The sequence below is a fragment of the Homarus americanus genome, unplaced genomic scaffold (assembly GCF_018991925.1).
Source record: "Homarus americanus isolate GMGI-L3 unplaced genomic scaffold, GMGI_Hamer_2.0 scaffold48220, whole genome shotgun sequence".
Taxonomy (NCBI): domain Eukaryota; kingdom Metazoa; phylum Arthropoda; class Malacostraca; order Decapoda; family Nephropidae; genus Homarus; species Homarus americanus.
Genome location: NW_024755060.1, coordinates 1269566 through 1283400, shown reverse-complemented (window position 1 = coordinate 1283400; position 13835 = coordinate 1269566). Strand labels below are relative to the sequence as shown.

At 35.4% G+C, this 13835-nt stretch overlaps 1 protein-coding gene across 1 annotated transcript; it reads left to right on the top strand.

Moving 5' to 3' along the window:
* The first annotated feature begins 4283 nt into the window (after nt 1–4283).
* Nucleotides 4284–13496, top strand: LOC121856307 (pre-mRNA-splicing factor CWC25 homolog). The gene is made up of 7 exons (XM_042351778.1): nt 4284–4421; nt 6962–7171; nt 7496–7664; nt 8176–8339; nt 9192–9473; nt 9785–10413; nt 10747–13496. The coding sequence occupies exons 1-7, from the start codon at nt 4404–4406 to the stop codon at nt 10856–10858; spliced, it is 1584 nt and encodes a 527-aa protein (XP_042207712.1). The 5' UTR covers nt 4284–4403; the 3' UTR covers nt 10859–13496.
* The last annotated feature ends 339 nt before the right edge of the window (nt 13497–13835 follow it).

Genomic DNA, 13835 nt, shown 5'->3' with positions numbered 1-13835 from the left:
CCATCGAGTTAAATTACACCTTGTTTGGTATTCTTTAAATCACACGCTAGATGACCCTCTATGATACATCTCACACAGTTGCCTCACTTAAACACCAATGTCCAGCTTCTTCAAAATTGTCCACCTAATGTTAAATTGACAGGTTTTAATGCTTATGTTAAACTGATCCTTCATCAACACTTATTACTGGATATTTTCAAGCTATTATTAAGGGTTAGTCTGTGGTGTTATGCCCCTATATAAACACAGCGGAGAAATGTTCGACGAAGGTAAACAATAGTCTAAGGTAAATAATTATCCGACCAAGATGAACAATAGTCCAACCAAGGGAAACAATAAGGCTGCAATGAGGCGGGAGATGGCCCTATGGACCCACGAGACGGCAAGAACTAAAACAATCATGCCACACCACAAAGTCAAACAACATTCCGAAAAAATAATAATTCAAAGTAAGAATGACAATATTGGAATTTATAATCGTCCAAACTTAGGATGGTGCTGGACTATAGACTACTGGGTTAGAGAAGTTCAACTGTACTGTATAGAAAAAAAGTGTAGAATAGGTTGAAGAAAAATAAGAGTTTGAGACTTAATAAATTAATATAAATGAATCTTGCTGTATAAAACAAGAAGACCAGATTAGATATACCCAATCATGAAATATTGAATAGGTAGTACAATTATTTTAACTTTTGTGTTGCGTGTGAATGAATTTTAACCAGTGTTTTATAGGTTTTTCAGTACAGTATATCTATGTTTTTTATAATGTTTGTGTGTTTTATAAGTATTTTACCATTGTTCTGTAATTACCATAAGAGTTTACATAGTCCTGTTGCCTCTTTTCCTGCTTCACGAACCCCGGATTCAGATTTGTGAACCCGAAGCCGTAGGCGGTGATGTATTATTCTGTTCATTAATGCTTCGGATTCATGAGTCTGAATCTCGGGGTTCATGGTTCAGGAGGAGAGGCGATTTGACCTTTGCTCCTGACTGTATATGGTTGAATTATTACTTTATTCATTTGTGGTTTGATTCATCAAGGTTTTACTACATTATTCACTCTACCTATGAAAAAATGAGACAAATTTCCTGTACAGTTGTGTTAGTAAGTCATTTACACTCATGTAAATTTGAAAGGTATTATGTTTTCAAGTTACCATGCTGTGTAAATCATGAAGAAGTTGTGATTCAAAAGTCATGTGCCTTGGATAACATATACTTTGGGTTATTAACACTTGGCTAATGAAGATATGGGGTAAATAATTTGGTTATGGTGAGAACCTGTTGATGATATGTTACATATAGTTAGCCACAGCTCCTGATTTTTGTCCATACATGTAATAAGACATTATCAAACACTATTTAAGGTTCAATTAACCACGTGAATATTTATTTGAATGTTTGTAATACTCATTAGTTCAGGCCAGCTGTATGTTTCATATCCCTGGTTGCCATCATTACTAAGTGTGGTACAGTACTACAGTATAGATATCCCAGTGGGTCAGAACTGTCTGTGTGTGTGTGTGTATGTGTGAGAAATACTTCATATTAATATTGGTTCTTCCAGGAGGACGTTTCTTTTTTGTGCTGGAGTAGTATGATATTCTCTTCCTTGTTCACATTCTTATATTCTTCCATAGAATAAGTATCTTTTAAAATGAAATAGGCCAGAAAATACAAGCTTTGGATATATGTAATGTATGAACTTTTTATCTACATTAGGGACTAGAAAATTCTGAACATTTTACTGAGATAGGTTTTTGTTTTTACTGATATACTGTACTTACATTTTGTTGTGTCCATTGGCACGTGGATGTGAATCATACATTAGAAACAACTTGTCCAAAAGCTTCAAGCTGCTTTAATGCTTTATTTCTATACAGTAAACCAGACAGTGAATTTAAAGCTTAAAATATCAATACTAGTGATTGTCATTGTTAACATAATCAGTTGCCATTATGGATAAGCAAGATTTTAATTTATTGTATTAAAATATGCAAGATTTTTTTTAGATATGGATTATGTCCAAAACACATACGGTATTGTTAGAAAATACTGACATATATTTTTTGGCAATGTTTGTAATGAATTAATTTAAAAGAGTTTAGAATTTACGAAGTTGTGAGATTGTGTGAAATTAACTACTGCATATGTAAGCACTTAAATTAGTATGTTATTATATTTATGAGCTAACCAGTCATTGATAATTTTAATGAGTGAATTTTGTGGAGTGTAGCTCAGATTATATTTGTTAAAAGGTAGGTGATAATATATGAGTAAACCAGCTCACTAATTAAACACAGTGTGAAGGATATATTGGCATGTCTCAGTTTGTCATTGTTGGTATCTCTGTATGTTACCTGAGTGCTGTCCTGGTGTGTTGAAAGGAAGTTAGTATTTTGTTATTGATGAGAACTGTTAGATGAATTAGACTTTACTCTATTGGGTGATTACTTGTGGTACAGTGTAGGTAGTCTTCATGTTTAGTTTTTCCCAGACAAAGAACAGATTGACCATAAGCCATGAAAATTATTCTTAAAAAGGTTTGCCCTATAAAATATACTTATTTTAAGGCATTTTACAACACATTTAAAGATTATGTAAACTTTTAAAAATGCATTGATATGATTTATTTCCTTGTGCTATCATCTTCTAGAATCAAAATTAGGTTATGTCTCATTAGTCTTATATACCGTGTGTATATATATATATATATATATATATATATATATATATATATATATATATATATATATATATATATATATATATATATATATATATATATATATATATATATATATATATATATATATATATTGCCAGAATATGAATGAGAGTCTTGTGTGAACTTAAGATTTTGCATTAGATTATATTCATAGAAAACCGAGGGCTTGATTTTTTTCAGTGGCAGAGTTGGTAAGAATTCTATGCCAATGTTTATACTGTACTGAGTATTTGGTCAGTAAGAGTGTACGTACAGTGAGACGTGTAAATTACCTGAGAAAGTGTGTAAGAGGCTTCATATGATTGCTTGTATGCTGTTCTAGTCAGTAGTGTGCACACGTTTATGGTGATCTGTTACAGGTTATCATATAATGCATAGTTAGAACAATAAAATAATCTGGATTTGAAAATATTTCTTTACCCTCAACATCCTTTTATCATCATACAGCAATTACTGGTACTACAGACGGGCAAGGGGGTGACCTAATAGAGGTGTATAAGCATCTCAGGAGGCACTACTCAGTCGAGTGTCCTTACTTGGAGCTGGCGGACGCTCGCCCCACAAGGGTCACAGCTCAAGATTGAAGAAGCCGCAAGTCCAGAAAACTGTGAGGGGTAACTTTTTCGGAGTGAGAGTTGTAAACTCTTGGAACAATCTACCAGAGAGTGTTGTGACGGCACCGAGTGTGAGCTCTTTCAAGACTTGACCAGTACTTGAGCAGGTTCAGGTACATTCAGGAGCATAACAGAGATGTGACCGATCGCCCAAGTGGCTAACGAGCCGATCAGTGGTGAAGAGGATAAAAGAAAAAGAAAAGTATCAGACGTGACCAATGAATAATTACCCAGTGCTGTACTTAAATAGTTACATTAATTATCATGTATTTTTAACAGGTGGTAGGAATGGCCGCACACACTAATAAAACATTGAAACAGTTCAATACCGTATAACTAATGTGGTATAGTATATACCCAGTAGAAGCCATTATGGATTCTTTAAGTTAATTTTAAGTGTTCCAATATTTTTATAAATTTTGTGTTTACATTATCAGTGTCAGTATTATGATCAAATGTTATTAAATATAAAAATAATATAATAAAATAATTACAGTAATATTGATTATTTTTTTATATTACTCGATAATATTACTTACTTCCAAGTCACAACAATGGAAGCAATATGTGACTCACACCATTGACTACAAGCTACTCTGGTTCCATGGTGTCACATGATAATAGTATATATTAAGACACGATTGTAACGTAAAATTAAATTATTAGTACAAAATATAAACATAGAATTTTAAAATACAGCATATCTGGTCGAGCCCGGTTACTTAACTTCAAATTTCCCCCTCATTCACCTTCCAAACCCCCATACCCTCCAACCCAACAAGCAATAGCCCTTCATTCTTATCTACAGGCATCAAGTCAAATTAAAATGGGTCAAATAATCTATGGACAACTATATACAGCAAAATAAGGAGTCATGACGTCAGCAAAATAAGGAGTCATGACGTCACGGGGATTAAGGAACGACTTCATCGGGATTCATGACTCACGAACGAGGTCATTTATTTGTTTACATGAGAGGACAGGTGGTAGAGCTTCACTGGCGGGGACGGGCTCTAATGTCCTCTACTCATAACACAAGAAGAAAGGGATAATTCATCAAAATGGGAGGGGGAGATCTGGTAAGGAATATTTACTTGGTTTTGTGTAATATTTTGATTTAAGTTTTGTAATGGCTGAATGTGTTCCTTAATGTGTACACCACTAATGATTAATTGGTTCATCTTACGTCAATATGAATTTATATGATGGTTCATTTGGGTAAAGATTCATTTTATGTCCAACTCGTTTCTTTAATACTAAAATCGTGTTTTCGTACGTGTTTTGTTATTATTTTAACGAATATGATCTTTAATTTATGAAATACGACCCCTTTAACATAAGTAACGACAATGCATCCTTCCAAAGTGGGCAAAGGCCTTTGAAGATGATGGAAAATTCTGGTTAAAAAAATTGAGAACCTGACCTAACCTTTCCGAACTTAGGGAAGTTCTAAAGCTTTCCCCATTTAGCATTTGTTTTTGTTAGGTAGGTTTAGTTCATTTTGAACTATAATTGTAGAGTGAAGTAGTATACAGGGGTGCTAGATAACTCATACCCAAGCAAATCGTACTAAGCAGAACATGTCAACTTGTACCCAATTTACAAGGCAGTTCGTACCTGTACATATATATATATATATGCAAGTAAATTATTGTACAGTATATAGGAAGAGCGTAAATATTGGGTGACACATAATCAAGTCGTTACATTACTCATACTGGTCTTGTTTCTGTGTGGTCGTGACTTTTTAAACAAATCTATCCAGAGTATCATTAATATACAATAACATAACTAATGTATATATGTTGGCTAATATTCTCACTCTTCATTCTTTTATATCCTTATTACTACTGTATTTCATTCTTGACATTGACATGTCAGAAGAAGAAATTCCTGACGATTTCATGATGTCAGCCACTCTGTAGAACAAGGTCATTATACCAGAAGAAGAACCAGAGAGGAGCCCCGAATTATATACAGGTACTCCTCGACTTACGACAACCAGGACATACGACCGCCGTTGTCGTATAAAATATTTTTCAAATTACGTATTTTCGAGTCCTGACGTTAGTGATCGCGCTGTGAACTGACAAAATTTTCGTTTGTAATTCCCTTTAAAGTGGCTGGCAATTTTAAAAATGAGAGTTCTCGTGGTGCTGAGAAGAATAAAGAGACACCCATTTTAGAATTTCTATGTATTATTTTTGCCTTTTCGACTTACGACCTGGTCGTCGGGATGGAACCCCGTCATAAGTCGAAGACAGACTGTACTGTACACTAACTAATTTGTTTACTAAAAGCTGGAGCTGGAAAATTAATCTGTTTTTATGCATGTCTATATTTTGTTGACTTCAGACCATATTAAACATTTATGTCGCCCAGTTTATAAATTGAAACTGCCAAGTCTATTAGCCTGAAATCTGTAAATTACAATAAAGTTATTCTAAACCACATAGTGTGAAATATGTACTTGTAATGCAATGTTTGTGTGACTGAATAACATACTTATGTAATGAGATGCAACCATTTTAAAGCCTGCATTACATTTCCCAATTTCACTGCGCTTTCCTACAAGATTTACATAATCTCTTTTTTTATAATCATAGATAAAGCTAAAATGCATGGTATATACAGCTCCTCCCCGACTTATGACCTACTCGACTTACGACCACCCGCACTTACGACCTGCCTCAATCGTACCAAAATTTGGTCAAATTATGTATTTTCGAGTCCCAAAGTCAGTACACAGACAAAATTTCCGTTTGTAATTCACTTTAAAATGGCTGGCAAGCTTAAAAGTGAGTGTTTTGTGGTGCTGAAAAGAAAAAGAGACACCCATTTTAGATTTTCTATGTACAGGTATTATTTAAGCATTTCCGACTTACGGCCATTTCGATTTACGACCTGGATTTGGGTTCCTAACCCCGTCGTAAGTCGTGGAGGAGCTGTATACAAATAGGTATGGATTATCACTTGAATTGGGTTTAAGTAATCTTGGATACGACTGATCTCGTGAGTTGGGTACGATTTATCTTGGGTACGAGTTGTCTTGGGTATGAGATGACTCTAACCCAATATACAGTACTTGGTGAATAATAGCAGGTGCCAAGAGTAATCATTGATAATACAGTAATGTATATCATTTATAAAATAAGCCATACTAAGCTATCTGACCAAACCTGAACCTAACTTAACCTAAATAAACTTGAAATACTTGTTATATTCTGCTTTTATATTAAAAAAAAAAATTAAAAGAGCCCATACTGAGATATACTGTACAACAAACATGTTACTTGGATTTTGGAGTCCTCTCTATAGATGAATGATGTAAAATGTGTAAAATGATTCACTGAAATATGTATTGCTTGTGTATTTCTCACCGATTTCGTGTGATAAGAAAACATTTACAAAATCAGCCATCTCGGAACCATCAACAATTGGTAATACTGTACTGTGCTTGAGGTTAGTCTACCATTGGCATGTGAACCCAATAGTGGATTTATTTATTGTTTAATGCTTAAGGGTTAGTGGACAAGGAGGGAACCTAATCCTCCACTCCAGACAGGTATTGCAGAAGGAAACACCACTGAGCAACATAATACTGGTACCTTTCCTACAGAACCTGAAGAAGTCATGGCACCCTCACACCATGAAGAACCAGGAGCGAGTGTGGAAGGCGGAACAACAGAAAGCAGAAGAAGACCGCAAAATGGCTGAGCTCCAGAGAGAGTTGAAGGAAGAGAGAGAGAGGGAGATGCTGAGAAAAACTGCTGAAGACTCTGGGGCGGTCGACAAAAAGTCAAATGACAAGTTGGATTGGATGTATAAGGTTGGTTAACATTCATGATACAATATATGTATAATGGACTGATTTTATTCTCTTTACTTAATTTAAATGAGATTCCATACATCCCATGATTGGAGAATACAGAACTGCTCTTCATACATCGCTTATTTTTAGATCTAAGGAATAAAACAACTGGTATCATGTAGCATTTTAGAGAACTTTAGTGTGAGGCAAATGTAAGGTAACCTAACAGTGTTTACAATTAATTCATCATTACTTATTAGATTAGCTATTCATTTCTCTTGAACTATATCTTTCCTAGAGATATGATAATTGCATCTGTGTTTTGCTTCATTTTCTTCTCAGGGGCCAGGAGGTCATGTTAACCGAGAGGAATACTTACTGGGGAGGAAGATTGACAAAGCATTCGAACAGCTGGAGAAATCTGAAGATGCTGTACCTTCACCTTCTGGAGAGGGAGAACAACCAGCTCCCCCCCCTCAGCCAAGTAAAGCAGCGTATACCATTGAGCACGGTCAGTTAAGTCTGTCTCTTGAGGTTATACCATTTACCTGGACAAAATGCAAAATTGTTTTACTTCCACTGAACATTATTGACAAGTTATTTACACACAATAAGGACAATCACACTATACCTGTTAATCATAGAACTGTCCATACTACAGCCTTTCGACTAACTATTTTATTCCTATATATTTTGATTACCTATGTATATTTTTCCTTGCACTGTATGTAGTCTCCATACAGAGCCTCATTATTTTCATGTTTTGATTTTTTTATACAGTTGAGCCAAAATGTCACTGATGTCATTACCTTGATATACATTACTAGTGTGTTTGTTAATTTATGGATCATTTTTTGTTTTAACCAGAGAGGAGAATTAAAGCACATTTGATCTCATTTGGGGTCGATACCACTTCACTTTGAGGGGAAGCAAACTTTTGACTCTGACCGTACATGTAACTAATTAACGGCAGTAAAATGAAATAAAGAACATCAATTATTATTTCTTTTCCTTTATATTAGAGATCAATCCTGAGTCTGTGATCCACCGCGAGATGAGTAACGTCCAGGTTGACATGAGGAGGAAGCTGCTGGAAGATCCTCTCCTTCTAATACGTCAGAAAGAAGAAGAAACTAAACAACAGATCACAAGTAATCCCGTCAAGATGAAGCAACTGCAGCAGCTGGTGAGTTCTGTGTGATGGATAAAATCTTGAGTCTACAGGGTTTATGCTTACGGAAATCTTGAGTCTACAGGGTTTACACTTTTGGAAATTTGATCTTGTGACCTTGTACCCCCTGCTATCTTTTTTCACACAATGTTACTGTAGATGTTATTTAACCACTTGTGTATGGGGTCCCCTGTGTGTTGAATAAAATCATCTGGGGTTTAGCAACATGGAATATTAAAGGTGACGTCCCCATAGTGAAGGGGTCAAAGTACTGTAGGTTGTTAGGTCTTTATAACACAGATCAATGTATTTGGTCAAATTCATTGTGGTGTTTTCACTTCATTTTGAATATGAACACCAGGATTTCCAAACCAAATGTGTTGTTTAAAAATTGTAGATTATTGCAATCTGACAGTGGTTAAACTTGTAAAATATTAGTCAAATATTTAGTTTTTTTTATGCTTGATACATATAGTATTATATATGATTAATTAACTCTTAAATGGTGGACAATATCAGTGGAAGTTAGCTGTAGGGACGGTGGACATTATCATTGGAAGTTAGCTGTAGGGACGGTGGCCATCATCAGTGGAGGGAGTAGGGAGTCACTGGACAAGGATTAAGCATTGTAATTGAAGGTCTGAGGGGTTGTGACTTAACCACTTCAGGTATTGACACATTTTGGGGATACAACTGAGATATTATGTAACATGGCTGATATATTTCACCTCATACTAAAATACAGTGATGAGGTGTTTGCAATTAATGGGTATTTAATATAGTTAACTGATTATATTGATAGTTAACTGATTATAGACTAGGGTCTGTGTAATTACTGAATGATTAAGATAGTTTTACTTATTACAGATATCAACAATCAGAACAAAGAAGAAGAAGAGATCTAGCAGTAGTAATAGCAGTAGTAGTGAGTCATTCAGTTCATCTAGCGACTCATCAGATTCAGATTCTGAGAAGGAGAAAATGGAAAGCAAAAAGAAGAAGAAGAAGAAGAAGACACACAAGAGGAAACATTCGGTAACCAGCAGTGATTTATCCGATACAGACATCAGCAATGACGAACACAAGAAGAAGAAGAAGAAGAAAAAGAAGAAATTGAAAACCAAGAAGGACAAGAAAACAAAGAAACACGTAGGTGGTTGTTTTTGTTTTAGCTTTTACAGTATGATGGTAAGTTTATTTGTTCTGGTGTGTATTAATTCTTTTAATATCTGTAGGAATGGCAGAATCATCAGAGGAAGTTAGCTGTAGGGATAGTGGCTTTTTATAATTTATCATCTTGGTCCCAAACTTTTCAACTAAGATATAATTGACTATTAGTGAAATATTCCTGTTTTATGATATTCTGGGAGAAACTTTGAAGATAAGAGAGAGGTACATGTAAAAAAAAATTATCCCATGTAGGTAATCTAAGTAACTTATTGTATTTTTGATATTTCTAGAAAAAGGACAAAGGCAAAAAGAGAAATAAGAAGAAATCCAAGAAGAAGAAGAAGAAGGAGGAAGAAAGTGATAGTGATGATGATGAAGATAAAAAGATGACGGGGAATATAGATAATAAGGGAGGACACTCTGAGTCTGAAGGAAGGGAGAAGGGAGACAGAGAAAGGAGTGTAGGTGGAACATGGAATAAAGACCCACACAGACAAAGAGAAAGAAGTAGAGAGAGGCAAGGAGGAAGAGGATTGGAACAAGGCAGAGGAGGAAGAAGGGATGACAAGTGGGAACAGAGTAGAGAGAGGGAAAGAGCTAGGGATCGAGAAATGGAAAGAAAAAAAGAGAGAGAGAAAAGTAGCAACAGAGAGAGAAATAGAGGTGACAGGTCGTCCAAACATCATAGGAATCAGAGTAGGAGCAGGAGTGGAGACAGACGTGAACATGCCCGTAGGAGTCTGGATCGAGAGAGTGCGGGCAAAAAGAAATTAACTCCCGAGGAAATGGAGAAGAAGAGGCAAGAGATGATAGAAGCAGCAAAGAAACGAGACAAGGAGAGGAAGGAAAATGTTGAACGGTACGCCGAGGACAGAAAGAAAGAAGAAGCAGTTGAGGCGTCAGTGGACAAGTTTATGAGGTAAGGTAGTGTAATTTTTGACCTCCATACTCCTCTTGTGTTATCTGAGGTTAGAGTCTCATAGAGATGAAGGGATTATTTGTGTCGAGTCTTTTGAAAGGGTGTATTTGATATACTCTTAAGTCATAAGGTATAAATGAAACATAATGTCAGATATGAATGTTACGTGTTGTCTTATTTGAAGGAATTTTTTCTCCTGCTTACGACTTTAAATCAAATTTGAAAATCTCAGAACTAGAAAACTGTTGTAGATTTCATTTTACAGACTTGTTTTGTTTTAAATTAATTGAGAGTATTTTTGCTACTAATGTTCAATATAATTTTTTTTTTCAGGAATCAACTTGGAAATGCTTCAGCAAGTTCCATGGAGGATCGAGTTAAATCTCGGGTTAGTTCACTCCAGCGTGGAGTAGCTCACATGGAGTCAAACTTTGCTCGGAAATAAGTTTAGTGAATGTGACTTGTTGAGTGTAAGACTGTGCTTAAAATGAGAGGTAACTGCCTTTATAATACTGTACAGGTAAACAACTCCAGGTTGAGAAGAGTTAGTTTAGCTTAGGATATTGATGTGACTTGTGGCCAGCTTAGCACACACACCACACCAGTGACCCCTACCAACTCTGCCTGACCACTGAGCCAGGGAAAACAGTGCATACATTACTTCTTCCCAGATGAATGTCACTCAGTTGCCATTAATCAAATTTTGGCAATTCTTGTGTTTAGTTTAAGATAACATTTGATGCAGCAATTGATGTTTATTTTCTTATACAGGTACTCATATTTTTTACAACTAGGATTTAAACTTTGATCGTCATCTGTGCTATTGATTCATGGAAAAAAAATATTGAGGAATTAAGTTCTTGTAATACCAAAACGTTCTTCATTTTACTAACAAAGCTTTCTACTGTACCTGTATCTTTTTTCTGTTAATATATACTGTATATATGGAACTTCATGGTGAGAGTTTTGGCTTTAATGGACAACTGAAATACTTTGAAAAGAATCATTGTTGGAAGCATTAATACAGTTGGCTGGACTCAGAACTTACTGTTAAAGAATTGTGTACATAAACAAGGTCACTAGCCAGGCTTGTCTTTCTCTCTTGTGGCTCATATCAGTGCAGTAAATTCACTAAGTCACTGCACTTATACCTGGTACAGTGGCTGGTGCATTTTGTGAGATGTGGCAACTGTGTGTTTGTAGCTCCAGGAATGGCCCCAAGGAGCTCCACAATAGTAGCCCGACTGAGGATGCTAGGTAAACATTACACAGAGTTGCCACATCTCACAAACTGCACCAGCCACTGTACCAGATGTCTGACTGTCTTCAAGGGGGTAGATGTTGTCAAAACTTTGTAGATGATTAAAGCAATTTATTTTCCTAAATTTCTAATGAGCCCATTTTTACACCTAGTACAGTTAGTAAAGTGAAATTAGACCATAGTATTCTCCCTTCTGCCTGCCCCAAAAAGCAGTACAGGTTGAAGCTCTCATATCCGGGATTCTAACACACAGCAACCCCCCCCCCCCCAAAACAGCACGAGTGGCAGTTTCTTTTAGTTTCGCCAGTTATGTTTCTGTGGTGAGCCAATCGCTCCCGCCATCACACCCGAGGGCAGTGATGTGTTTATTTAAGTACTACAGTTTTATTTTACCCTTATTAAACTGCACCACGGCACCCAAACACGTGCTTATATACGCATACAGGCATACAGTGTATCAGTTACCTGTTTACAAGTACCTGTACGCTAAGAAATACGACTTTTTCAATAATGGCAATTTTCTATATCCAGCTTGGAGTTGGTTACATGTTTACCGGATATGGGAATTTCAACCTGTAAAAGAATATATGATTACAACATATAACCAAGAAAATTACTTATTTGTGAGGAAACATATTAATATTGACAGAATAAACTCTGTCTTTACAAATGTACTAGTTTAAATTTTATGCTTTGTATTTTCTTGTCATTCCTTTAATTATTTTTTATTAAAGTATTGTAAATGGACTAATATTCAGAATGTAAAAACACAAGTTAAGTCCCAGTACTGTATATTTGTGTTTATGTATCCATTTCTTATACAATACATGTGATTATATTAAACATTATACATGACACAAGTCTTATCACTATACTGTACAGTCTCTTGTTTACACTCACTGGCTGTATTTAATTGGCTATTTAACTTATTTTGAACCTGCCAGACCTGTATATATTATCATACACCCAGAGCCAATAAGAATTAATATATAGATACGTATTTCATCACCATCGCATTATTCTTTGGTCAGCTTCCTAGCCAGTTGGACTGTTTTAAATTCCCCAGAAGAGGAATAATTTTATTTTGTTTCATTTACAGTTTTAGTTTTATTTCCTTATGACTACATGTCCTTCAGGAGGCTACAGTGCTAAAGCTTTTATGACAGCAGATGACAAGAACCAACTTACGTAAACTTGTTGCTTGTATGTTATTTAAAGATAATGTTGTGTTGTGTTGTGTTTGATTTTATAATGAATATCTTCGGACCAAGAGTAGATAATGGCCTCTAAATGATGATGATGATTATGGTGGGTATGATGATATTGTGAGTGTGAGGCTGTACTAAGAAAAAAAATACATAGAATGAAAATAGAGTAGAGTTTCATCTCCCTACATTTTGACGAATGAGATTCAGCTGTATACTTGTTTTTAGTCTGATGAAGTTATATAGAAATATGTAACTACACCTCTTGTATCTGTACAGTAAAACTATCAATGTGCTGAACAAATGGAAACGGAAGAAGGTGCTTTTAACCCACAAGTTACCGAGGGTGAATAGATAAACTGGAGGCAATACTGTGTGGCTGAAAGTGTACATTATTGTATATTATTTCTTATACATCAGTTGTTAGGTATCTCTTAGGCATTTCATTGGCAAATTCAGGTTTGTTTTTACCCTCATTATATAAAATTGGAAGTTGAGAAAAGGTAAATACTGTATTAAACTCTTTTGTGTTCTCATATTAATGAAATCTTGAAGTTAGAGACAAGGAAGAGACTGTACTGTACTTATTATATTAAGTAAATACTATATACCTGGTAGTAATGTTCTTTAATACCTCTTTCTTAATATGCTCCTCAATGCAGGGGTTGCATGGGAAAACATTACCAAGTAACAAATTGTTTGGAAGCCACTCCAAAGAGCTTACCACAACCAAAGTGAAAGTGATCTCAGTGAGGTGCTCTTTGGTGAAGATGTGCTGGATGAGCTGCAAGGGGTTAAATTTTATTTGCCATTTTTCTGACCACTCCTGCAGTTTATTACATCCTCCTATAGTGCATTTGCATCCTGCCCTGAATTAATCTGCCACCTTATTTTGGTGTCATCCGCAAACTTGCTTAAGTCACTGCTGATCCCAGTATCAAGATCATTTATGTAGA

What these genes read in the sequence shown, in the direction of transcription:
- LOC121856307 (XM_042351778.1), top strand. An exon ending in AGCGTATACCATTGAGCACG is followed by an intron (nt 7,665 to 8,175) that starts GTCAGTTAAGTC and finishes CCTTTATATTAG; the next exon opens with AGATCAATCCTGAGTCTGTG. An exon ending in TGAAGCAACTGCAGCAGCTG is followed by an intron (nt 8,340 to 9,191) that starts GTGAGTTCTGTG and finishes TACTTATTACAG; the next exon opens with ATATCAACAATCAGAACAAA.